The sequence below is a fragment of the Aspergillus ibericus genome (assembly GCF_003184845.1).
Source record: "Aspergillus ibericus CBS 121593 unplaced genomic scaffold BO80scaffold_5, whole genome shotgun sequence".
NCBI lineage: Eukaryota > Fungi > Ascomycota > Eurotiomycetes > Eurotiales > Aspergillaceae > Aspergillus > Aspergillus ibericus.
Window position 1 is genome coordinate 455,604 of NW_020292103.1, and position 20,401 is coordinate 476,004.

Below are 20,401 nucleotides of genomic sequence, written 5' to 3' on the forward strand. Positions count from 1 at the left end.
GTGCCATCTCGTTCCTCGTCATTGCCAATAGCCAAGTCCCCTTTCCCTTCATGTTGCTTGAAGCATCAGGTCGGTTCCATCCCTCACTTACTGCTCTATGATCAAAACCATGTGAGTATATCTCCATAACCATTCGGAAGAATCAGTGACATTAGCCCTTAAGTAAAGAAAAAGTCTCATAGGGAGCTCCAGACGAAATGATTTGGAACCAGCAATCATTCCAACGTCATGAAGATACTGGTTGCAAACGGAGAGCATGAACTGAAAATTCCGGGGAGCAAGTGAGGGATCATCGGGTGGCTGCTAAGCAGAATAGACGCACGTTTCCGTATGGGATACTCGGGTGATACGACTTGCCATCAAAGTAAAAAGCTCTCAACTAAGAGACGACCAGCCATTCTATGTCAGTAATACAAAAGGTGGGATGTGATGCAGCAGAGTGAGGATAATGGTTGTTGAAGGCAGAAGGTGCGGAGTTGAAGAGGGGGAAGGGGGTAGAAATACCTGGTACTGATATCGGATGAGGGTATGTATTTTCCAATGTTGGGGATAACTGTTTTCAATCAAATCAACCTCGAAAGGGTATTTCTACCGCCCAGGACGGGAGGGGAGGGAAATATATCAGGATATAGATTAGGATGTCTAGAAACTAATGCAACGGGCGCATGGCTCCGCCGGGGTCAGAAGAACCCCCACCCCTTTTGTTGGACCAGAGCTGGAAAAATACCTCAACCAGGATCAGAGAGTTGGCTCCAGCAGGTTTAACCAGATAACATCTCAAGTCTGATATTAAACGACTTTTACACATGACTATCTCTGATGCTGAATGAGCTCAGCACGTGATCTAGCTGATTCAGTATCAGTCGCTAAAGTCTCTGGCCCTGGCAGAGCCGAGATCCTCTCTGGGTGATCAATTCTAGTGCGGGCGCTTGTCCGAAGAGTTAATGACAATGTGGCTTGTGTGGTCTCAAGAGAGAAGGATGTTCACAACCATAAGACTATCTTCACTTTTTGTCACCTAAGCTATTGCCAATAGTAGGGTATCCGAGTATATTATTTTCACCTGTTCTACAGTAAGAACACTATCAAGCTGATATAAGACAGACAGTTGTTCCGTCCTAGAAGATATACAGATAACCACCCTCCGATAACACTGCGCGCATTCCTACTTAAGCTTTGAACGATCGAAAACAGTATTAGAACTTGGTGATTTTCTCAAACAAAAAACACCCTCCAACAAACCGGACACGCATCATGATACTCCAGGAACCAAGTTTCGAGACACCGCCCATGGAAGACATGTTTACAGGCCAGTGCGTGGATGATATCTTCGCGGTGGACCGGGTCGAGGCATATTGCACTATTTCGGTTCAAAATATGTCAGTTTGTCTTGTCTTTGTGTATGTCCAGGAGGGGGCATGCTGCGATAAATGAAAAAGGGCAGAAGGAGATATGTATACCAACCAGATGCTAAGCTCCCCATCATCAGCTAGTAACGGACTCCGCTCGTTATAAAGCGACGAGCTATGCCACGTGTCGTAGCGCTTTAATGGCGCAACGCGATTGAGGGATTTCAGGCGCTGGGAAGAGTCCCATGGGGGAGGTTGGTCCGGGGTTGTGGCAGGTGTGGAGGTGAAGTCGAGGGTACCGTATGCGATGCAGTAGGACTTGAGGAGTAGACTAAGCGTACATATAATCGAATGTCAGTGTTTCTTCCTTCTATCTAGATTTTATAGGGTGGAATGGGTATACCAGATCGCTGTGACGATGTAGATGCCCAGACAGAGAATGAGCAGGACTTGAAGCTGAAGAGTTTTATCGGGGACTTGAGGACGGTCAGGATCTCCCGTCGGTTGTGGTTCTGATTCTTCCATTTTCTCTCTTTGTACAGCTGTCTAGGGTGTATAGTATGCTTGGTTTGGGATCTCTGGGGAAATGTGGGGAAGATATATCGTGCCTGTGAAGATGTTTTTAATATGTCAGCTCCGGGGAGAAGGTTCTCGGCCGAGGTATCCCCGACACTGCTGCATGCAGAAGGTAGCGAGTCTGGGGAAGGTAAGAGGGATGAGGGGTGCGGTCGGGGTGAATCTGGTCCGACCAGGGAATAAAGACAGCCGGGTACCTTATACGGCTTGCAAACCAGGGGAATACCTCGAATAAACTTTGGGCTTTGAATCCCGCTAATCAGGCCACTTAACAGGGGAGGTCATCGTGACGCGCTCATTGCGGAGAAATGAATGAAGAAAGACTTGGCTGTTGTACAGTCTGTGCAGTTGAGGTGGGGGGTCCATCACTAGGATCACCTCACCAGAAGTGAAGTGATATTCCCCGACATCAGTCCACGCACTAATTATACTTTCCATGGCCATGCCTAGACCTCTCCATCTAGTCAAATATCAGGGCACGCCCATGCATCGCCATACCTGACCACGCCAGTTCCAAACCCTCCTCTATGTCTCAATTCGTATACAGAGAAACAAGATTATAGCCTACAATGTCGTCTAAAATCCCCGAAAACCTCTACCACGTCCTCCTCACCATCACCCGCATGAACAAGAACCCTAATAACATCATCGAAACCCTCCGCATCCCAGGCACTTATACCTCCCTTCTCGCCGCCAAAGCCGCCGCGCACAGCTGCCTCTACGACGCCGGCTACGAGCGCGACTTTTTCCCGACCTATGAAACCAGTCACACGATCTTTGAAAAGGAGAACCTTCCCGACCGCATCGGCCTCGCCATCTACGCTGTCGCCCCAGACGGCACCACCTTCCGTGTCCGCATCGATACCACTCCCAACAAGCTCCAACTCACTACCGATCTCGACGACGGTCGTATCTCCATCCCGCTGTACTACGTCGTCCAAGCAAATGTGGAATATGATGCCATCGAGGGACAGAGTACCGTCCGGGAGATGATTGTGCAGGGCACGTTCACGGACTACCTCCAGGCGAGAGAGAGCGCGAGGGGCGTGTTGTTGTCCGAACAAGACGGGATCTTGAAGGGCAGTTATGCAGCATATGTGGAAGCCGGGGAAGGCGATCGGGACTGCGGATTTGGAGAAAACGTGGTTGTACATGCGTCAACGGATTATGGAGTGAACCATCTCGTTAGTGTGATCAGGAATCAAGAGTTGGGGAGTGTGAGTTTGGCGGAGGCTGCGATGAAGATTGGATAGCCTTTCGGGTCTGTTCGTTATGGTATATGGATAGGTGGCTGAGTAAAAGTAAGCAATGCATATGGAATAGTGTGCTGGGATGATGTAAAAACCGGCAGGACTCTGATGTGACCAACTTCTGCCTACTCTGGGGGCCTGATTTGTTGCCTGTTCAGGAATCATTGTGACTCAGGTAATTGCATCGTGTCTTGTGCAACGCTCATCGCAGGGGATCCCGGATAGTGTAATCGCAGGGCTAATCAGAAAGGCCCTTGGCCCGACCGCATCCGGCATGTACTTCCTGGCCTGGAGATTCGTCCATGGAAGCATACGCCTTGATTTGGTCTAGACTGTCCTACCGCCCACCCTATCTCTCCAGTTTACAGCTTTGATTGCATGATGCATCACGAGAAACATACCCGCATACATTCCCATGAGGTAGTCATTTCTACCACATGGGGTGATAGACCAGATCATCACATGTACCAATGACAGCATGAACCCCAATCCAGTATAGTACCCCGAGATACTCCGTAGTATAAACAGCAATGACATCATCAGGACACCCACTAACTATCCCCACATTCGATAAGGAGCTAAAACTAGACGGAACGCAGACGGTCAGGGAGAGAAGAAAAACAAAAAGATGGTCCCAGAGGGGCTCGAACCCTCGACTTTAACGTTATTAGCGTTACGCTCTAACCAACTGAGCTATGGGACCCGCTTGTTGAAAAGCAACTGAAACATAAACATTATAATCAAAAGTTTAGTGTGGGCGTTCAACTGCGCACCTCGTATCTTTCTGTTGATCCATGGTTCAGAATATAAAATGTGAATATTCAGTGAATATTTAGACGTGACCTAGGGCGGTAGCTAGTGGTAGATTCTGTGTCATTGCGACATAAAGTGCATAGCGAAATTGAAGTTGGAGAGCAGGTGATGGGGTGCGGAAATATATTTCCATGATGCAAACAAAATTTCCTGCAACTTAGCTACAAACTCCCCATCCCCGCCAGCATATGACAATGAAATTGTCGTGCTGATACCTCATCTTGCCGGCAAAATAGACTTTCTTCCAGAGCCGGTACATATCTATACAAATATGAGAGATAAATAACGAGATGAAGACACGTCATGTCGTGATTGGGCCAATCCAGCCCGATAAATGCGTCGAGAAGATCTGACATTGGCGGGTATGGCAATTCCAAGCCAAGTAACGCCGCGCCCGACAATGTATCCATGGACAGGGAAAATTCTCAGTCTGAAGCTGGAAGATGAACGGTTGTTGTTTGGCCCCAGCCTGTATGTGCCTGGTGAGGGACCAACCAACGCTGGAAAACTTCACAATGTCCACCACTCTAGATCTAATCTTATAAGGACACTGTGCATCAAATATCCACCCAGCCTGCACAAAAGCCCTGGCAGCCACATGGATATCTGATACCAGGATGTGGAGATCGAACTGCCTGGTTGGGACGCCGTAATAGAAGAAGGCATCCTCGAACTAGATGACACAGGGGATTCGGTTCACTTGGAGTATTAGGTAGGCCCTTAGTCTATCCTTCCGGGATTCGATAGGCTTGATCGCATGGTTACCAGCTGTTTCCAGCTAAGACTTACGCTGACTGAATGTCCCTTCATGTTCTCGCGGCCGTGCAGGTGGAGGAGATATCTTAACGTGGCCCGCCAGCATATGAGCATATATATGCAGTCAAATTGAAAAACGATGCTGTGGATAAGGCTTGCAGGATTCCGGCCTAGCTTGATAAAGGTCGATTTCTCTGACAAATGGCCTTGAAGAAGAGCGGATACATTAGCCAACAGAAGACGGTTTGTAATACACGATTCCTACTGTCAAATGACCTGATATATGTAAGCCTGAAAACGGCGGTAGTAAAGGTGCCTGGCGCCTGTTGCCTGAACTTTGCATTTTCCAACATCTTTTCTCTTCAAGTCCGCCCGCTATCTCTGCTTGAACTCAACAAGAACCCCCGACTTTCGCACGAAGCAATAGATGGAGGGTTGTTGGGTGTTCTCAGTTGGTGAGAAATCATCTCCAAAAACTACACGCAGCAGTTGAAGACGCTCCTGTCTCATTCAACAGAACTATGCCGTCGTTGATGTTGTGCCTGTGGAGTACCCGTGCAAAGGCGCCGGAATTATAGAAGATGCTGACAATTGCTACGAGGCTTTTTAATTTGCAGGTCCAACCAAGCGTAAGTCCACATATCATGAATCCCAGTGCTGCCATTATGCTTTGTGATTATGACGATTGGATGAAGGATTCGAGATATATGGAGCTAGGAAATTGGGCATGAGCGTGTTATAGTCCGAAGCTGGTCTGTCTTAACTTTTCTAGTCAGATGCTTACGGTCTATGCTTTACCTAGGCTATAGGCTGTCATGTTTCTCAAATCACAGCAGGTAATGGGCGCAGAAGACCACATAGCCACAACAATACTATCTCGTTTAGCAGAAGTGTGGTAATAAAAGCCGCTACGGTCCAAGCGGGCTAGGACCTGCCGCTCTATCCCTCTATTTTCAGTCAATGCCACACACTCCAACCGGCTTAAGACGGGCAGCTACGCCATAGGGATGCCTGGAAACGTGCTGTAGGTCCGTGGCTGCGATATGGTTTGGAATCTGCTTACATAGAGTAATTAGACATCGTCTCGCTTCCCTACGGCTTGCGATATCGGACCGTGGAGACTGGAGAATCATTGTCCCCCAAACATGGGGCATTACATCTTCTTTATCTATCTCCATATCTGCTCTTACCAAATTCTATGTGAATTCTGGGGTTGAACTGGGGCCAATCCCGAGTGGTTCTCGACCCGAGGTCCAACTACCATCGGCCGGATCCGATGGGAAGCCAGCCGGCAGGTGGAGAATGCCACGACGATCCCCATTCTCAGCGGGGAAGAAGGCTCCCTCAGCTGGGCGATCGATCGCTTCCATGATGTCCTTCCAACTCGACGAGTTACGTCTGGTACGTCTTCGGCTACTTGAATCTTATTCTAGTCTGAAATGCCAGGTCCACGCGACACCACGGGCGCCGCCGATGGCCGACCCGTTCTGAGAATAATGTCTTTTTATAAAAGTTCAGACCAGATGCCAGCATCAAGGAGCCAAGTCTAATGAATCAATATAGCGGGGCATCTGGCTGATGCCGCGATCTTTGCATAGTATTCTCTACTGCAGGTCTTAGCCATGCAACCCTACTTTGGCTTGCGTGGCGCTCTTTTGAACCGTGCCATCATCTGGCTGGTTGTCTGTCCGGCCTTTGTGTGCTATGGATACAACCAGGGGGTGACCGGGGGGTTGCTAACGCTGCAGTCGTTTGCGGAGACCTTTCCCCAGATGAACACCCTGACCACGACGGGGGCTCAGCAGCACTACAACTCCACCATCCAGGGTATGCATTATCCTTCGTATTCGATGCCCATCTAACCGCTTGCAGGTACGGTGGTCGCTTTGTACACTGTCGGTGGCATCTTCGGGTCATTGTCATGCATCTACCTGGGAGATTTGCTGGGCCGGCGGCGAGTGATCTTCATCGCCTCAGCCGTGTCGATAATTGGCGCCCTGCTGATGGCCACCTCATTTGGACTGGCTCAGTTCATCGTGGCGCGTGTTGTCCTAGGACTAGGAACGGGCGGCTACGTTGCCACTGTGCCCGTGTGGCAGGCTGAGATTTCACAGGCAGGCAAGCGCGGTGCGCACGTCGTGACAGACGGTATATTCATTGGCGCCGGCATCACCATTTCGCTGTGGATTGATTTCGGATTCTACTTCGTCACGGGTAATTCCGTGTCGTGGCGGTTTCCGCTGGCTTTACAGATTGTCCTATCACTCATGGTGATGGCCTTTATTGTAGTGTTCCCCGAGTCGCCTCGGTGGCTTATCAAGCGGAATCGGACAGAGGAAGCCCGTGAGATCCTGGCCGCGCTGGCGGATGTGGACCCGGCCGATGAAAGCATCACCCTGGCGATGCGCGACATTGAACGGTCGCTGGCGATATCAGGGTCGGGATCTTGGAAAGATATGCTGAGCATGGGCGAACAGCGACTGTTTCACAGGACAGTACTGGCTGCAGCAGGACAAATGTTCCAGCAGATGTGCGGAATCAACCTGATCACATTTTACGCGACCACCATCTTCCAACAGTATCTGGGACTCGATGCGGTGCCGTCGCGCATTCTCGCGGCTGCGATGGGTCTCACCCAGCCACTCGGCGGATTCCTTGCCTTTTTCACCATTGACCGGCTCGGTCGACGGGCGCTGATGCTCGGGAGTGCAGTTGGCATGTCGGCCTCGATGGCTATCTTGGCTGGGACGACGTCTCAGGCCAACAACTCCGCGGCGCTGGTTGTGGCGGTGGTGTTTCTCTTCGTGTTTGAGTTTATCTTCACAGTCGGATACTCGGGGCTGACATTTTTGTACGCGACCGAAGTCGCACCGTTGCAGCTGCGGGCAGCCATCAGTGCTGTCTCGACAGCAGCCGTATGGACCTTTAACTTTCTTCTGGCCGAGGTGACGCCGGTGGGATTCGATACGATCGGATACCAGTACTATATCATCTTCGCGGTGCTGAACGCGGCGATTGTGCCGATTGTGTACTTTTTCTTCCCGGAGACGAATGGACGGTCGCTAGAGGAGATTGACGAGATTTTCCTGCAGTCGAAGAGCGTGTTTGATCCGCCGCGACTGGCCAGGACATTGCCGCGGATGCATCTGGCGGAGGTGGTGGAGGATCCGGAGACCGATGCGAAGGTTGAGAAAAGTGGTTATGATGATTGATTCTGAGGATTATCTAGCTCAGCATTTCAAATAAACGTGGCAGCTGCTCTGTCATGTGGAGTAACTTGCTCGCTTTGTCCTTAGGCTGTTGGGCTTACTGTAGACATCACCTGATCGTTTGATTTGTGGTCTTGCATTTCTTCGGTCCTCACTTCACCTCGATCCCGAAATCTCTCACATACCTCTTATGACGCCTCCACAGCTTGGCAGCTTACATCGAAACATGGTTCTCAGTCAGAAGACAAAGAAAGCTAAATGAAACCCTGCATTCTCATCAGTTGGCTTACAACTGAACGATGTAACCTTGCTGACACTCAGAATACGGGCAGGCCTGTCGTAGTCACCCTCGTATTCGAGATTGATGGCAACAACTGCTACTCTACGACATAATCGGATAACCAGTTCGAGCATCTCGAGTCCATTATTTTGCATTAACGTACATGTCATTAACATCATCCATAACCGGTCCAGCCTTTACCGCACAGTGTATCCTCCATCAATGACCATATCGTGGCCCGTCATGTATGTACTGGCATCACTAGCCAGATAGACATATGCACCCTTCAACTCCTTGGCATCGCCGTTCCGACCCATCGGAATCATCGACAGCCACAGATCCTGCACCTTCTGGTCCACAAAGTCCGACAGACCGGTGTCGATGTAACCCGGGGAGATGCTGTTCACCCGGGCAAAGTCCCGCCACTCGTTGGCCAACGAGCGGGCCATGTGAATACACCCGGCCTTGGCGACGTTGTACGAGGTCTGTTCTTGCGGGAAGTTGGCAATGTGTCCGGACATGCTGGAGGTGATGATGAAGCTGCCCTTGCCCCGCTGCTTGAAGTGCGGCCCCACCGCCTTGGCGCAGTGGAATGTGCCCGTCAGATCGGTCTGGATGACCTCTTCCCAGTCCTCCACGGAGCCATCGAGGATACCGCTGTTGGCTGTCTTGCCGGCATTGGCAATGAAGGCGTCGATTTGGCCGAACTCGGCGAGCACGTCGTCCACGAGCTTCTTGACGCTGTTCCAGTCGCCCACGTTGCACTGGTAGGCCTTGGCCTTGACGCCGTAGGTCTTTTGAATCTCTTCGGCGTTCTTCTCACCACCTTGAGGACGAGAGGAGTAGGTGAGAGCGATGTTGGCGCCCATTTCAGCGCAGCCGCGGGCGGCTTCAATGCCCATGCCGCGGGGGCCGGAGGCCCCGGTGACGACGACGACCTTGCCCTTGAGGCTGAAGAGGTCCTGAAGGCTGGAAGCGGAGGGAATGGAGATAGGCATGTTGATTGTGATATTTTGCAATTGCAATTGAGTTTGAAGTATTGAGAGTGTTGTTGATGTTGCTGTTGCTGTTCGGAGACAACTTCTTATATAACCGAATCGGAGTGATGAAGTCATCGGGCGATGATGTCATGACCCAAACCGGTTGGCCAACCCTACTTTTGTTCCACAGTAGTAAGTGCATCATTCTCTCCACATCCCCACTTCTAGTCATAACTTGCAGTCTAACAATTGACCATTCAGAGCTTCGGATTTCTCGGCCACCCGGGGTTGCACTCTCGGCCCGGATTCGGTCATGACGACATGTCGCCGCCGCCGTGAAGGCTCTGCACCACCATACGGTGTAGTATTTGACCAATTCCCCTCGCATCTGCCAAGTCGCCAGTCTTGTTCAGCATCTAGATCATGGCTGACTCTGCCGAGAATCGACGCGTGTCTCGCCCGTCGCTGCGTCGGGCGAGCACGGTGCACACCAATGAGTTTGATGATTCGTTTGTTGGACGGTACGTGCCAATCATGCTGAGACAATCCGTTGAGACAGCACTGACATCCGCAGGGTACGATCGTTCTTCCGTCGCGATCCCCATGTGGGAGTGGTCAGTCACAATGATCTGCGTGACAGGGAGGATCTGGAGATCCATACGTGGAACGGAAAGGATGATCCGGATAATCCGTGAGTTGCCTCATCTATGCAGGGCACAACTAACGACGCAGATTCAACTGGAGCACCACGTACAAATGGGTTCTCACTTTGACTGTTTGCTTTATGTACGTCGTCCCCCATACCAAACTACGTACTCTGCTGACTAGATAGTTCCGTTCTGACCGGCATCCCCGCCGGTTCCTACGGCTCCGGCAACAACTGGATGGAATCTCAATTCCACGTGCAAAACACCCCTTTCCCTAACCTCTACTGGGCCACCACCTCCTGGAACATGGGGGCGGCCTTCTGGCCCCTCATCTTTGTTCCCCTGACGGAAGCCTCCGGGCGCATGCCTGGCTACTTCGTGGCCTACATCATCCTCATCATCTCCCTCTTCCCCTCCGCCTTTGCCCAAAACTACGCCACGCTCGTGGTGACCCGCTTCTTCGGCGGCGGGGCCTCCTCCGTCTCCATCAACATCGTCGGCGGCAGCATCAGCGACGTCTGGTACGGCGACAAAGCGCGCAGTCTCCCCATGTCCATCTTCGGCCTGACCAGCGTGATCGGCATCGCCCTGGGCCCCTTCGTCGGCTCCGCCATCGTCGCCATCCACAAAACCGACCCCTGGCGCTGGATCTTCTACGTCCAAATCATCTACCTGACCGGCCTCCTCCCCATCTTCTGGTTCCTCCTCCACGAGACCCGCGCCGACGTGATCCTCGCCCGGCGGGCCAGAAAACTCCGCAAAGAAACCAACCGGCTCATCTACGCCGAAGCCGAACTCGACAACACCAGCGTCTGGCGGCTGCTTCAAATCTCCTTCGAACGACCCACCCGCATGCTCATCACCGAACCCGTCGTCATCTTCTTCACCCTCTGGATCTCCTTCGCCTGGGGCATCCTCTACCTCTTCTTCAGCAGCGTCGTCCAAACCTTCAGCACCAACTACGGCATGAATACCCTGCAGACGGGGCTCATCCAACTCGCCATCTCCGTCGGCGCCGTCATCGGCACCATCGTCAATCCCCTCCAGGACATCCTCTACCTCCGCTCCGCGAAACGCAACCCCGAAAAGCCCGGTAAACCCGTCCCGGAAGCCCGTCTCTATACCAGTATCGGCGGGAGCTTACTCTTCGCGGGAGGGCTCTTCTGGTACGGCTGGTCCAGTTTTCCTTTCGTGCATTGGATTGTGCCTACCTGCGGGATCGCCGCCTGCGGGATTGGCATCTACAGTATCTACATGGCGGTGGTGAACTATCTCACCGATGCGTATGAAAAGTACGCCGCGTCTGCATTGTCCGCTGCATCCTTAGGCCGGAATAGTTTCGGGGCGTTTTTGCCCTTGGCTAGTTACGAGCTGTTCGAGACATTGGGGTATGGCTGGGCGGGGTCCCTCTTGGGGTTCATTGGCCTCGCGTTGTCCATTGTCCCGGTGGTGTTGGTGTGGAAGGGACCGGAGATTCGTCGTCGGAGTCCGTTCATGCGGGAGTCGACGTTTGCGACGGATGAGGAGGAGGATGTTGTCTTAGAAAAGGAGGGGGAGGGGGGTGGCGAGGTCACGGGGACGGTATATCGCGATACGCATACGGGGTATCCGCAGCATGATCGGCAGCAGCAGCATTGAGTTATGTACCTTTCAAATACATCCCCCCTCCCCCTCTCCCCTGCTAGGAATATATCAATTCGCATAATTCTGATGCCACACATAATCCCTCTCCCTACTCAACAACCCCCGAATGGCCTCCCTCGCCCCGATCGCCTCCCTCCCCAACACCTCCGCCATCAACCCATGGGTCACCTCCAACTCCCCCTTCTCAATCCCCTCAAACCATCCCACGAGCTGCCGAAAGAATCCCTCGCTCTTCCCCCCCTCGTCACTCTCCGCATGGATGCGTACATATTCCTCCGCGTCCACATATTCCACCGTAACATCCCGCCCGGTCGTCTCGTTAATCACCTCCACGATCTCATTAACCGAGATACTTTCCTTTGCGGTTAATAACACAATCCCATTCCCATTCTGGGAACTAGCACCCCGGAGGAGAAGTCTCGCCGTCGCCTCCGCAAGTTCCGAGCGCAGCGTGAATGCAATCCTCCCCGTGGAGGCGGCGGTCGGGAGATAAATAGTCTTGGTACTCGGATACCAGTTCAGGAAGAGGGGGAAACATTCCGTGTAGATGCCTTCGCGGAGGGAGGTGTAGGGGATGCCAGATCTATCCCATTCTTAGTGTTTAGGATCTTTGTTGGAAGTGGGATGGGGGAAAGGAAGGGGGTAAGGGGGACATACGCTCTCAACATCTCCTCAGTCATATAATGTGCTTGCTGGACGGAGGCCTGGGAGGTAGAGTCGAACCCACCGAACGCGAGGGAGGTGTACCAGATCTAGTTATATTCCACACACACCAATTAGCCAATCCATTTCCCCCCACTAAACCCCCAAGGAATAAAAAAACAAGAAGGCTTACATGTTTCACCCCCACCCTCCCCGCCACATCAACCACATTCCCATGCTGTCTCCTCCGCTTCTCCACATCAAACGTATTCGTACTCACAAAGAGCAAATTCTCCACACCCTGAAAGGCCACCTCCAAAGTATCCGGATCATCGTAATTCACGACCCGGAATTGGATGCCCTGCGATTCGAATTTGCTGCGATTGGCTGGGTTCGAGGACGAGGCGGCGAAGTCGGCGGGGGAGATGAGATTCGGGTGGCTGGTGAAGTAGCTGAGGATTTGCGCACCCAGGCCGCCGGTGCTGCCGGTGAGGAGGTATTTTAGGGACATTTTGATTCTTTCTTTTAGTTGGGGTTGGTGTTTGGGGATTGGGGTTGGGATTGAGTGAGGAGTGAGGGATAGGGGTATTTATGTTGTACAGGTCTGATATAGATAGTATAGTACAATATACCTTTAGCTATGATGCCATCAAGACATAGCTTCGTGCTGAGGAATCGGATTTGTAAGTGTGGGGGTCATGGATCCTCGACTAGTTCATTAGGTTATACTTAACTCCACATCATTGGACAGCAGCAATAAACATCCTAGTTGTTCTGGGTTATTTCATTTAGACGGCAGAGAAAAGTATAGGTGCTAACCACTAACCGTCAAGCGTCGGATTCACATCGCGCCGATACCCCGCGTTTGGGCCGTGCTTATAAATCTGATCACGATGATCAATTCCTAGAATTAATGTTCTTGTGTATCTCTTTCAATTGTAGTATTGGATTAATCACACTGATCTGAATACAAGATTATCACTAAATCAAACAAAGGTATTATCTCTACTCCCATATCCTACCACAGCCACCCCCCCGGTACATTATGCCGTCGGCGCAAACTTACTCCACGAGCGAATCTTCTTCCCATACAGATAAAACAAGATCGGCACCGGGAACAGAATCGCCGTTAGACATCCGAGCAGAGTCATGGCCCACGGCACGCCCAGGTTATGGAACTATTAACATTAGAGTCCATTGACGTCTGTTAAAGTGGAAGGAATTTTACCATCGGAATCGCAAACATGGGAAATCCCGCCCCCAGCCCCGATCGAAAGAAACAGTTGGCTGCAATAGCCGAGTTGGCATTGATGCTATAACAATCAATGATATAATTCAAGCCCTATTTTATTCAGTATCACCTCCACTAGCACAGGGGGGCAAGGAGGGAAATACCTGCATGAAAATCAACAAAATCCCGGCCCCTAGAAACCCCCCCGAAATCGCCTGCGGCACCCAAATGATATTCTGATTCGACGTCCACCCAAACCAAAACATCCCCGCCGGTAACAACACCCCCCCGATCATCATCGGAATGAGTCTCTCCTCGGGCACAATCTGCCCGGTCTGCTCGAGGATCGTCTGGAATCGCGTCTTCGTGAAATAGATGATCACCCCACACCCGAATACCACTCCCACCGCGATCGCGATGAACGGTAATGCGCCCACGCCCTCGTTCCACCCGCGCTCCTCTTGAAAGGCAACCGGGTAGGCTTCGAAGCAGAGATACAGGAATCCGTAGATGAAGCCCATGTACAAGGTGATCAGCAGGAGGATCGGTTCCCGAACGAGCATCAGAAACGGCCGGATGAGATATACCGTCGCGATATGTTGGAGATCGACGGGCTGTTCTTCCGAGCGGGCATGCAGCGCCCAGTTGCGCGTCTCGTAGCGTAATCGCCGGGCCCGATGTTCCAGCAACACCGGGGCAAACGTCTCCGGGATGAGGAGGAAGCCGACGGCGCCGAAGAAGAACGCCATGATGGCGGTGATGTATTCGGTCCAGCGCCAGCCGAGATACGACATGGTGATGAACCCGCCCACGATCGGGCCCGTCACGGGTCCAATGAAGGTGCTCCCGGCGAAGACGGCAATGGCGATGCCGCGTTCCACGGGCCCGAAGAGATCGGCGAGCATGCCGCCGACGATGGCGAGCGGGGCGCTGGCGAAGAGACCGCCCAGGAAGCGACAGATCATGATGGTTTGGAGGTTCTGGGCCACGGCCACGGGGATTTGGAAGATCGCGAAGATGAAGAAGCCCGTGAAGAGGGGGATCTTGCGGCCGTAGAGTTCGGAGAGTGGGCCGAAGAAGAGCGGGCCGAAACTATACCCTAGGACGAAGAGACTCGTGCCGAGAATCATCACTTCGTCGGAGACCCCGAACTTTTTGGCGGTGACTTCGGACGCCGTGCTGAAGACGGATGAGGCGAAGGTTACGGAGACGGTCATTAGTCCGAGGATGATCGTGATGGCCCATTTTTTGGCCCGGGTGAAGTTGGTGGGTTTTTCCTGGATTCTGTTAGTTATTGCTGAGATAGGGAGTCTGACAACGTACGGGGTCATCGGGTCCATCCCAGTCTACTAGATTCGGATCTTTGCTGCTTTTCTCGTGTAATTGTTGTTTCTCGACGTCGGCAGGGCTCGACAACGATGCATCCGAACTGGGATGCGAGCCCGCTGGCGAGACCGTCGGTGCGCGAGAGTCCTCCATGACAGCTACAACCGGGTATGGGACAACAGCATCCGTATCTACTAAGTATGTTCTATTTATCTATGTGGGATGATGTCAAGCTGAACGGCATCCGATGGATCCGTCGACGTCATATGAGGTGGCAAGCGACTAGTATCGCAGCATACTACTATATGTCTTATGAAGGATAAGTCTTGCATAGATCCGATGGAAACCAGATGACTGACATCATCTAGAGCCAACTGGTACCTGACTGGCAGCAGGCAACGATTGCATTCCCCATCCGGCTCGGCTCTCGGCATTCCTCCTCCGAGCATCATCATCAAGGATTGTCCGCGCACGAAAAGCTGGCACTGCTCGGGTGCTCGTGAATCGACCTGCCCGACACATACAGGCCCAGACCACACTGTCCACATCAGTTGTGTCATCAAGCTGCGATGTACTTACCAGGCAAGCCCCCACGCCAACCACCAGCACATTCAGCCCGGTCAAGAACATCTTCCGAGGAGACGACATATAGCAACCCCAGTTCAAGAACAACCAGAACACCCCACTCAGCCCATCTGCATCGTTAGTGCCATGGAACGGATCTAGGCCGGTGGACTCACATGTGAACCAGCTCGCAAAGAGCGCCGTCTGCCACCGTCAGCCTTGTACGGAGTATCCACCATCACATCGAACATACAATCAAGCTCAACAGGTCATTAAAAACCGGAATCGCCTCGGCGATGATCCACGCCAGTGTCCACAGAACCAGCGCAATCAATACCCACGTTCCCACTGCCACGAATCCGCGTTGGTGCATCCGGTCGGTCCCTCGGAACAGACGGACGTAGATGTACTTGCATGCCACATGACCGTTGATCACGCCAGCAACCACAATCTAATTTATCAGCCAATGTCCCCCCTTCCCCCCTCCCCCCCCCCACGGAGGGTTCTTACCGTCGGAATTGCGATGCCGTAGGCTATCTTGGACAACAGCGGACTGGTCGAGCCCAACGCGGGTGATGCCACGTCCTTGCCGCCGTATCGATAGATCACCACCGCGGTGACCACATACATCGTCGTATCAATCCCCTGCAGCATGTACAGCGTCTTCGGATAGTCGGTCGGCACGCGCATTTCCGAGATGAAGCCAAAAAAGGCCACATGTCCAGCTGACTGGTTAGCATGAACCATCTTATGCAGACGTACATACCGTATGCAAAGACAATGTTGGTGACGGCGAGGAAACCCTTATAGAAGGAATTCTCCACGGTCGCATCGACATGTCCACCTCCTGGACGTTGGATCGCGATCGCAATCATGGTAACCATCACGGCAGACAAAATACTAATAAAGGCTTGCTTCAGTCAGCTCATTCCCTCCATCAGGTAGCAGACATTACACGAGATCGAAAACCACGACACCTTCTTCAAGGTCCGCGGCAGCGTGAGAACAAACGAGAGCACCAAGCCAACCACCCCAAACACAATAGAACAAGTGGCATGCTCCGTCAGTGTATTCATCATGACAATAAACGTCAAGAGATGACTCCCCATGATAAACACCAGGAAGAGCAACTGCGCAGTCCCTAGCACCTCACGACCGATACGTCCCATCATGACCGCGCCCGCATCCCCCATACTATGCACATGAGGATACCTCAACTTGAACTGCCCCAGCGTATAGCCCGTATATGTCGCCAAGGCCCCAAGCCCGAGGATCAAAATCACCGCACTAGAGCTTGTTTAGCCACGGCCATCCGGGGAGACCAATGTTACACACGCGATCAGGCCAAGCGACGCCACAGCCGAGGGGAGCGACAGGATGCCGAGTGAGATGGTCTCGGCCACCATGACTGTGGTGATCAGTGGGGTTCGGAGATGGTATGGGGTATATACTCATGCCACATTGCCTGTACAGTTTAGTTACCACCTATCATCAATAGGATTATCACATACCACCAGGCCAGCGTACGATACTTGACCTCGCCAGTCTCATCATGACTAAAGGGGTTTTCAGGCTCAGGAATCATGCCATTCTCGGGCTTGACTTCCTCGACAGGCGGGTCCTCGATACGGTGGATCGCAGTTGAAGACATTTTCAGACTGGGTAGCATTCCGATCACAACTTGAAAGCAGAAGACAAAGCAACTCTTGTTGAGAAAAGGAGAAGGACAGGCTGAAAGAAGAAGAAGAAGACCAGTCAGATGACTACCACTGAAGAGGTACGTAGGTCCCCATTTCACCAAAAACCTCTCACCTCTACCTCATCTCTACCACCTCCGATCCCCAGTCATCACACGTCATACACCACCGCAGTGAATGATCCAAAACGCGGGGAAGTCTTACACGAAGATTCAACCCACGGGGAAATCCGAAGCCATCTCTTCCTCCCTCACCATGAATCCAGTTTCTGAGGAGCCACAAAGGCCAAGAACCATGTCAAGACAGAAGAATGAATCATGATCAGCTGACTCCTAGCATTGTGTGCAGATTTCATTAGACTTCCCCGGGGAGATGCAGGCCTATCAACTCCCTTTGAGCGAACTTCGGCGGCACGAGCGATGTAACCTCCTTAGATTCGTGCTCGGTGATCCGTGGCTGGATCTTCTGCCGAGGACGGGGAAGTGTTGCGGTCAAGTCGTTATGGGTAGGTATATTGGTTCGAAATGTGCGTCATTATGAACACCTTTGGCCCAGCAGTATGGTTTTGATTGATGCTACCCGACCCCTTAAGCTTCTCGTTTGGTTGAAATGCCAGAGGTTCCCTGATTCCGGTTTCTCTTGTGGATATTGGGTTCTTTGCTACAGGCTTAGGAGCATGGAAGTGTATAAATGAAATGTGGTGAGTATCATATATCATATATGGTCTATTTCAAGCTAAACTGAATGATCTCAATGCAAAAGGAACAATGTCTATCGGGTATACGCATGCAAATCTATCATGTCGTGTCATATCATAGCATCTCATCTCGCCAACACGCCCGGTCGCGGACATATAGGTCGATTCCCGCTTCGGCACACGCGCGGTGGAGCGGTTCAAAAGTTTCATATACTCGGGCCTTAATCACCTTCTCGCCGGCCTCCCCGGGCTGGTAGCCCGAGGCATCCTCGTCGTCCTCGTCGTGGAAGAATCCTTCGATGTCGAGTCGTTTCAGCCTCGCAAACTGGCTCTTCCGCTGGTTGAGCACCGTTTGCAGCTGCCCAACTAGCATCCCCAGCGAGCTCTCCTTGCACCCTTCCACGTAGAGCGACTCTACCGACGACGGGAGCACATCTGTGAGCGGACATGATGGTTCATACTGGTAGCGCACGTCCAAAAGGTTGGGCAGGCGGATGCGAATGTTCTTCAAGGAAGTAAACTCGGTCAAAGGCCCAAACCACTCGTCGTGCGTCTCGTTCGCCCCGGCAACGGTGAAGGGCAAGTGGGTGCCGTAACTGTCCAGCCAGAGAGTTTCCAGGCTGTCCTTACTCTTGGCTAGTGATTCAAAGAATGCAGAGGGCCGGAATCCCTCCGCGAGCAGGTGCTCGTCAGAGTGTTGATACTTGAAGGATTTGAGTGAGGAACAGGAGGCAACCAGGCTCTGCATACCCTGAGAGCCACTGCTCGCACTCAGCGTGATCTCGAAAATCAGCGAGGAGCCGGCCTCGACAGGCTGGGCCGATTCAGGCTCTTGTGGACGGGTGGATTCAACCACCGAGTCCGCCGAAAACGCCCGCATCGACGGCAATTGGAAGAAAGGAAGGACCTGAGAAGGCTGATAGCTTCCCCGGCTGTCCTCATCGGCCAGGTGACTCAGAGAAACATCCCGTAGTACGCGAAACGCAGGCTGATCGTCAAAAGGCTTCTCTCCTTTTACAGCCCGCTGCACCATGCGGTCCAAGTAGAGGTTTTGCCTGGGGTATACCAATTGCAAGTGTCTCAGGTTACTCGCCAGTGGCAGGAGCAGCGCAATCCAGGCCTCCTCAACATCGTCCCGGAGATCCTGCTCCCATTTCATGTGTTCTTCTGCGGTATGACTGAGAGTGTGGGCCCATTGTATAAACGGCACCAGGTCTTCATTGGACGGAGTAAAACGAGTGGAAGTGGACTTCGGATGCCAGTCGTGAAAGTCCAGGGTGCGAACGGCCCGAGCCAGCTCGGGACGACGGAGCAGAGCTCCCAAAAAAGAACGTATCTGGCAGCAGTCCTTCAAGGCTGCTGCTTGGTAGACCAAACGTAGGAACAAGTCGTGGAAATGACGACAGACAAAGAGCAAGTTGTAGCGGTCCCGATGGTCTTCCATGTACTCCCCAACCAGGAGGAGGATGTCATTGGGAAGTGGGAGCGACATACTGAGAGGTCAGCGTGGAATGAATCAATGCATCGGGAGGCAAAGAGCAGCCACCGGAAACCCGGGGGTTTTAAGAGTGGCCGCACCGTCGATAACCTAAGATAGGGGAACTGAGTTTTCTGCAATTCCACCACCTGGGTGAACTTTGCCAGGCCGAGTATGGGGAACAGATCCATCGAGCGGGCCAATGGACGGGAGCTGGCGGAGGGTCGTGGATCCCCGGGATCGGTTGACCTGCTCCATCCACGGTTGATCCAGAAGGGTTCCATCCAAGGCAGTGCGTATCGACAACCGCTCATCCTACAACAGCATGGTCTGCGACGCATGACGTGCCATTGCATGTGCGTTGCAGCGGACCGTGTCCAAGGTATCTGTGGTCTCGAGCGGATTGTCCGAGTCCCTTGCGGGTGAAGGTCAAGTGAAAAGGGAAGAGCACGCGATGGCGGTGATGGAAAATTCGACTACCCGCCGGTGGGTTTCGCCACCGCCATTCGTGACGGGCCGGTGGAGTCACGATAGGCAGAGGCTCCATCGCGCGGGGCAATGCTGCTCTTATTTTGCTGGCTGCTCGGGGCTTGCAGTGGCATTGACCTTGCGCTTGTGGTGTGGATGATCGTTGATCTGCCTCGTCGCGGGGCAGACCAAGACTGAAGAGAACACGAGTGAGCTGGTAGAAATGGATAAGTTCGTAGGCTCCAAGCTGGGGAAGGTTGGAAGTATTGATAGCTAGTGGACAGTACAGAGCAATCATCCAGCGACATAGAGTCGAGGTGAAGGCGTGTTGAAGGCACCATCGCGGACCATCTCGACTCCGTGATGTCACACCTTCGGAACGGTGCATACGATCTGCAACACGTCTGCATCTGCTGTCCCAGTCTCCTTCCGCAAAGGTACTCTCACAACATACACGATATCACTGTACTCCGTACTGTGCAGCGCAAAGACCTCGGGCCCGGGCGAGTTGCCATGCTTGCAGCCATGCAGCTTGGTCGGCGGCCAACACCAAGTGAACCACCAAGTGGACTCGCCTTGCTTTGCCTTGCCATCAGGGACCCGCAATGCTGCCCCGCCGATGAGTCGGCCCTGGGGAACCCGCCAGTTATCCAAAGCCAACTAACACCATGTCTGTCACCTGGAGCATGATCGGGATAAAATCCTGTGTATTCGTCCGGTGTAACACTTTGTTGTGGCCGGGTTAAAAGAATAATCCTTGCTCGGCCCGGTTGGCGGCCGATGCCACAGCTGTCT

At 52.6% G+C, this 20,401-nt stretch overlaps 10 protein-coding genes and 1 non-coding gene across 11 annotated transcripts; 3 read left to right on the forward strand and 8 right to left on the reverse strand.

The window, feature by feature from the left end:
- Positions 1 to 1,052: 1,052 nt before the first annotated feature.
- On the reverse strand, positions 1,053 to 2,242 carry BO80DRAFT_461742 (uncharacterized protein). The gene is made up of 3 exons (XM_025722468.1): positions 1,753 to 2,242; positions 1,465 to 1,680; positions 1,053 to 1,360 (listed from the first exon to the last, which is right to left on the reverse strand). The coding sequence occupies exons 1-3, from the start codon at positions 1,872 to 1,874 to the stop codon at positions 1,216 to 1,218; spliced, it is 483 nt and encodes a 160-aa protein (XP_025579002.1). The 5' UTR covers positions 1,875 to 2,242; the 3' UTR covers positions 1,053 to 1,215.
- Positions 2,243 to 2,427: 185 nt separating this feature from the next.
- On the forward strand, positions 2,428 to 3,439 carry BO80DRAFT_421930 (uncharacterized protein). Its single transcript, XM_025718713.1, has one exon. The coding sequence runs from the start codon at positions 2,495 to 2,497 to the stop codon at positions 3,176 to 3,178; it is 684 nt and encodes a 227-aa protein (XP_025579003.1). The 5' UTR covers positions 2,428 to 2,494; the 3' UTR covers positions 3,179 to 3,439.
- A 365-nt stretch (positions 3,440 to 3,804) lies between these two features.
- Positions 3,805 to 3,878, reverse strand: BO80DRAFT_t48. Its single transcript has one exon. It is a non-coding gene; the product is annotated as a tRNA-Ile (tRNA).
- A 2,488-nt stretch (positions 3,879 to 6,366) lies between these two features.
- On the forward strand, positions 6,367 to 8,040 carry BO80DRAFT_374055 (putative MFS sugar transporter; the record flags this gene model as incomplete). The annotated part of the gene is made up of 2 exons (XM_025716582.1): positions 6,367 to 6,571; positions 6,617 to 8,040. 2 exons carry the CDS (start codon positions 6,367 to 6,369, stop codon positions 7,954 to 7,956), a joined length of 1,545 nt encoding a protein of 514 aa, XP_025579004.1. The 3' UTR covers positions 7,957 to 8,040.
- A 309-nt stretch (positions 8,041 to 8,349) lies between these two features.
- BO80DRAFT_421932 (SDR family oxidoreductase) lies at positions 8,350 to 9,289 on the reverse strand. Its single transcript, XM_025718714.1, has one exon. The coding sequence runs from the start codon at positions 9,229 to 9,231 to the stop codon at positions 8,431 to 8,433; it is 801 nt and encodes a 266-aa protein (XP_025579005.1). The 5' UTR covers positions 9,232 to 9,289; the 3' UTR covers positions 8,350 to 8,430.
- A 347-nt stretch (positions 9,290 to 9,636) lies between these two features.
- Positions 9,637 to 11,498, forward strand: BO80DRAFT_452214 (putative MFS multidrug transporter; the record flags this gene model as incomplete). Its single annotated transcript, XM_025721942.1, has 4 exons — positions 9,637 to 9,734; positions 9,773 to 9,904; positions 9,946 to 9,999; positions 10,046 to 11,498. 4 exons carry the CDS (start codon positions 9,637 to 9,639, stop codon positions 11,496 to 11,498), a joined length of 1,737 nt encoding a protein of 578 aa, XP_025579006.1.
- On the reverse strand, positions 11,338 to 12,904 carry BO80DRAFT_421933 (putative NmrA-like family protein). The gene is made up of 3 exons (XM_025718715.1): positions 12,340 to 12,904; positions 12,162 to 12,256; positions 11,338 to 12,087 (listed from the first exon to the last, which is right to left on the reverse strand). The coding sequence occupies exons 1-3, from the start codon at positions 12,655 to 12,657 to the stop codon at positions 11,553 to 11,555; spliced, it is 948 nt and encodes a 315-aa protein (XP_025579007.1). The 5' UTR covers positions 12,658 to 12,904; the 3' UTR covers positions 11,338 to 11,552.
- Positions 12,905 to 13,064: 160 nt separating this feature from the next.
- BO80DRAFT_374063 (MFS transporter) lies at positions 13,065 to 14,864 on the reverse strand. The gene is made up of 4 exons (XM_025716583.1): positions 14,701 to 14,864; positions 13,542 to 14,654; positions 13,375 to 13,488; positions 13,065 to 13,324 (listed from the first exon to the last, which is right to left on the reverse strand). Exons 1-4 carry the CDS (start codon positions 14,854 to 14,856, stop codon positions 13,190 to 13,192), a joined length of 1,518 nt encoding a protein of 505 aa, XP_025579008.1. The 5' UTR covers positions 14,857 to 14,864; the 3' UTR covers positions 13,065 to 13,189.
- A 72-nt stretch (positions 14,865 to 14,936) lies between these two features.
- BO80DRAFT_461748 (putative neutral amino acid permease) lies at positions 14,937 to 16,918 on the reverse strand (the record flags this gene model as incomplete). The annotated part of the gene is made up of 10 exons (XM_025722469.1): positions 14,937 to 15,241; positions 15,283 to 15,398; positions 15,444 to 15,471; positions 15,521 to 15,718; positions 15,778 to 15,992; positions 16,034 to 16,177; positions 16,223 to 16,554; positions 16,603 to 16,675; positions 16,719 to 16,732; positions 16,779 to 16,918. 10 exons carry the CDS (start codon positions 16,916 to 16,918, stop codon positions 15,158 to 15,160), a joined length of 1,344 nt encoding a protein of 447 aa, XP_025579009.1. The 3' UTR covers positions 14,937 to 15,157.
- A 756-nt stretch (positions 16,919 to 17,674) lies between these two features.
- BO80DRAFT_206196 (uncharacterized protein) lies at positions 17,675 to 19,343 on the reverse strand. Its single transcript, XM_025714254.1, has 2 exons — positions 19,240 to 19,343; positions 17,675 to 19,154 (listed from the first exon to the last, which is right to left on the reverse strand). The coding sequence occupies exon 2, from the start codon at positions 19,151 to 19,153 to the stop codon at positions 17,777 to 17,779; it is 1,377 nt and encodes a 458-aa protein (XP_025579010.1). The 5' UTR covers position 19,154; positions 19,240 to 19,343; the 3' UTR covers positions 17,675 to 17,776.
- BO80DRAFT_206205 (uncharacterized protein) lies at positions 19,301 to 20,333 on the reverse strand. The gene has a single exon (XM_025714255.1). It carries the CDS (start codon positions 19,992 to 19,994, stop codon positions 19,449 to 19,451), a length of 546 nt encoding a protein of 181 aa, XP_025579011.1. The 5' UTR covers positions 19,995 to 20,333; the 3' UTR covers positions 19,301 to 19,448.
- Positions 20,334 to 20,401: the final 68 nt, after the last annotated feature.

Coding starts and splice junctions, on each gene's coding strand:
- BO80DRAFT_461742 (XM_025722468.1), bottom strand. CDS start 1,874: ATGGAAGAATCAGAACCACAACCGACGGGAGATCCTGACCGTCCTCAA. Junction 1,681..1,752: donor TACATCGTCACAGCGATCTG/GTATACCCATTC, acceptor ATGTACGCTTAG/TCTACTCCTCAAGTCCTACT. Junction 1,361..1,464: donor GATGGGGAGCTTAGCATCTG/GTTGGTATACAT, acceptor GAACCGAAATAG/TGCAATATGCCTCGACCCGG.
- BO80DRAFT_421930 (XM_025718713.1), top strand. CDS start 2,495: ATGTCGTCTAAAATCCCCGAAAACCTCTACCACGTCCTCCTCACCATC.
- BO80DRAFT_421932 (XM_025718714.1), bottom strand. CDS start 9,231: ATGCCTATCTCCATTCCCTCCGCTTCCAGCCTTCAGGACCTCTTCAGC.
- BO80DRAFT_421933 (XM_025718715.1), bottom strand. CDS start 12,657: ATGTCCCTAAAATACCTCCTCACCGGCAGCACCGGCGGCCTGGGTGCG. Junction 12,257..12,339: donor GGAGGGTGGGGGTGAAACAT/GTAAGCCTTCTT, acceptor GAATATAACTAG/ATCTGGTACACCTCCCTCGC. Junction 12,088..12,161: donor ACTGAGGAGATGTTGAGAGC/GTATGTCCCCCT, acceptor AGAATGGGATAG/ATCTGGCATCCCCTACACCT.
- BO80DRAFT_374063 (XM_025716583.1), bottom strand. CDS start 14,856: ATGGAGGACTCTCGCGCACCGACGGTCTCGCCAGCGGGCTCGCATCCC. Junction 14,655..14,700: donor GGGATGGACCCGATGACCCC/GTACGTTGTCAG, acceptor AACAGAATCCAG/GAAAAACCCACCAACTTCAC. Junction 13,325..13,374: donor CCATGTTTGCGATTCCGATG/GTAAAATTCCTT, acceptor TAATGTTAATAG/TTCCATAACCTGGGCGTGCC.
- BO80DRAFT_206196 (XM_025714254.1), bottom strand. CDS start 19,153: ATGTCGCTCCCACTTCCCAATGACATCCTCCTCCTGGTTGGGGAGTAC.
- BO80DRAFT_206205 (XM_025714255.1), bottom strand. CDS start 19,994: ATGCACCGTTCCGAAGGTGTGACATCACGGAGTCGAGATGGTCCGCGA.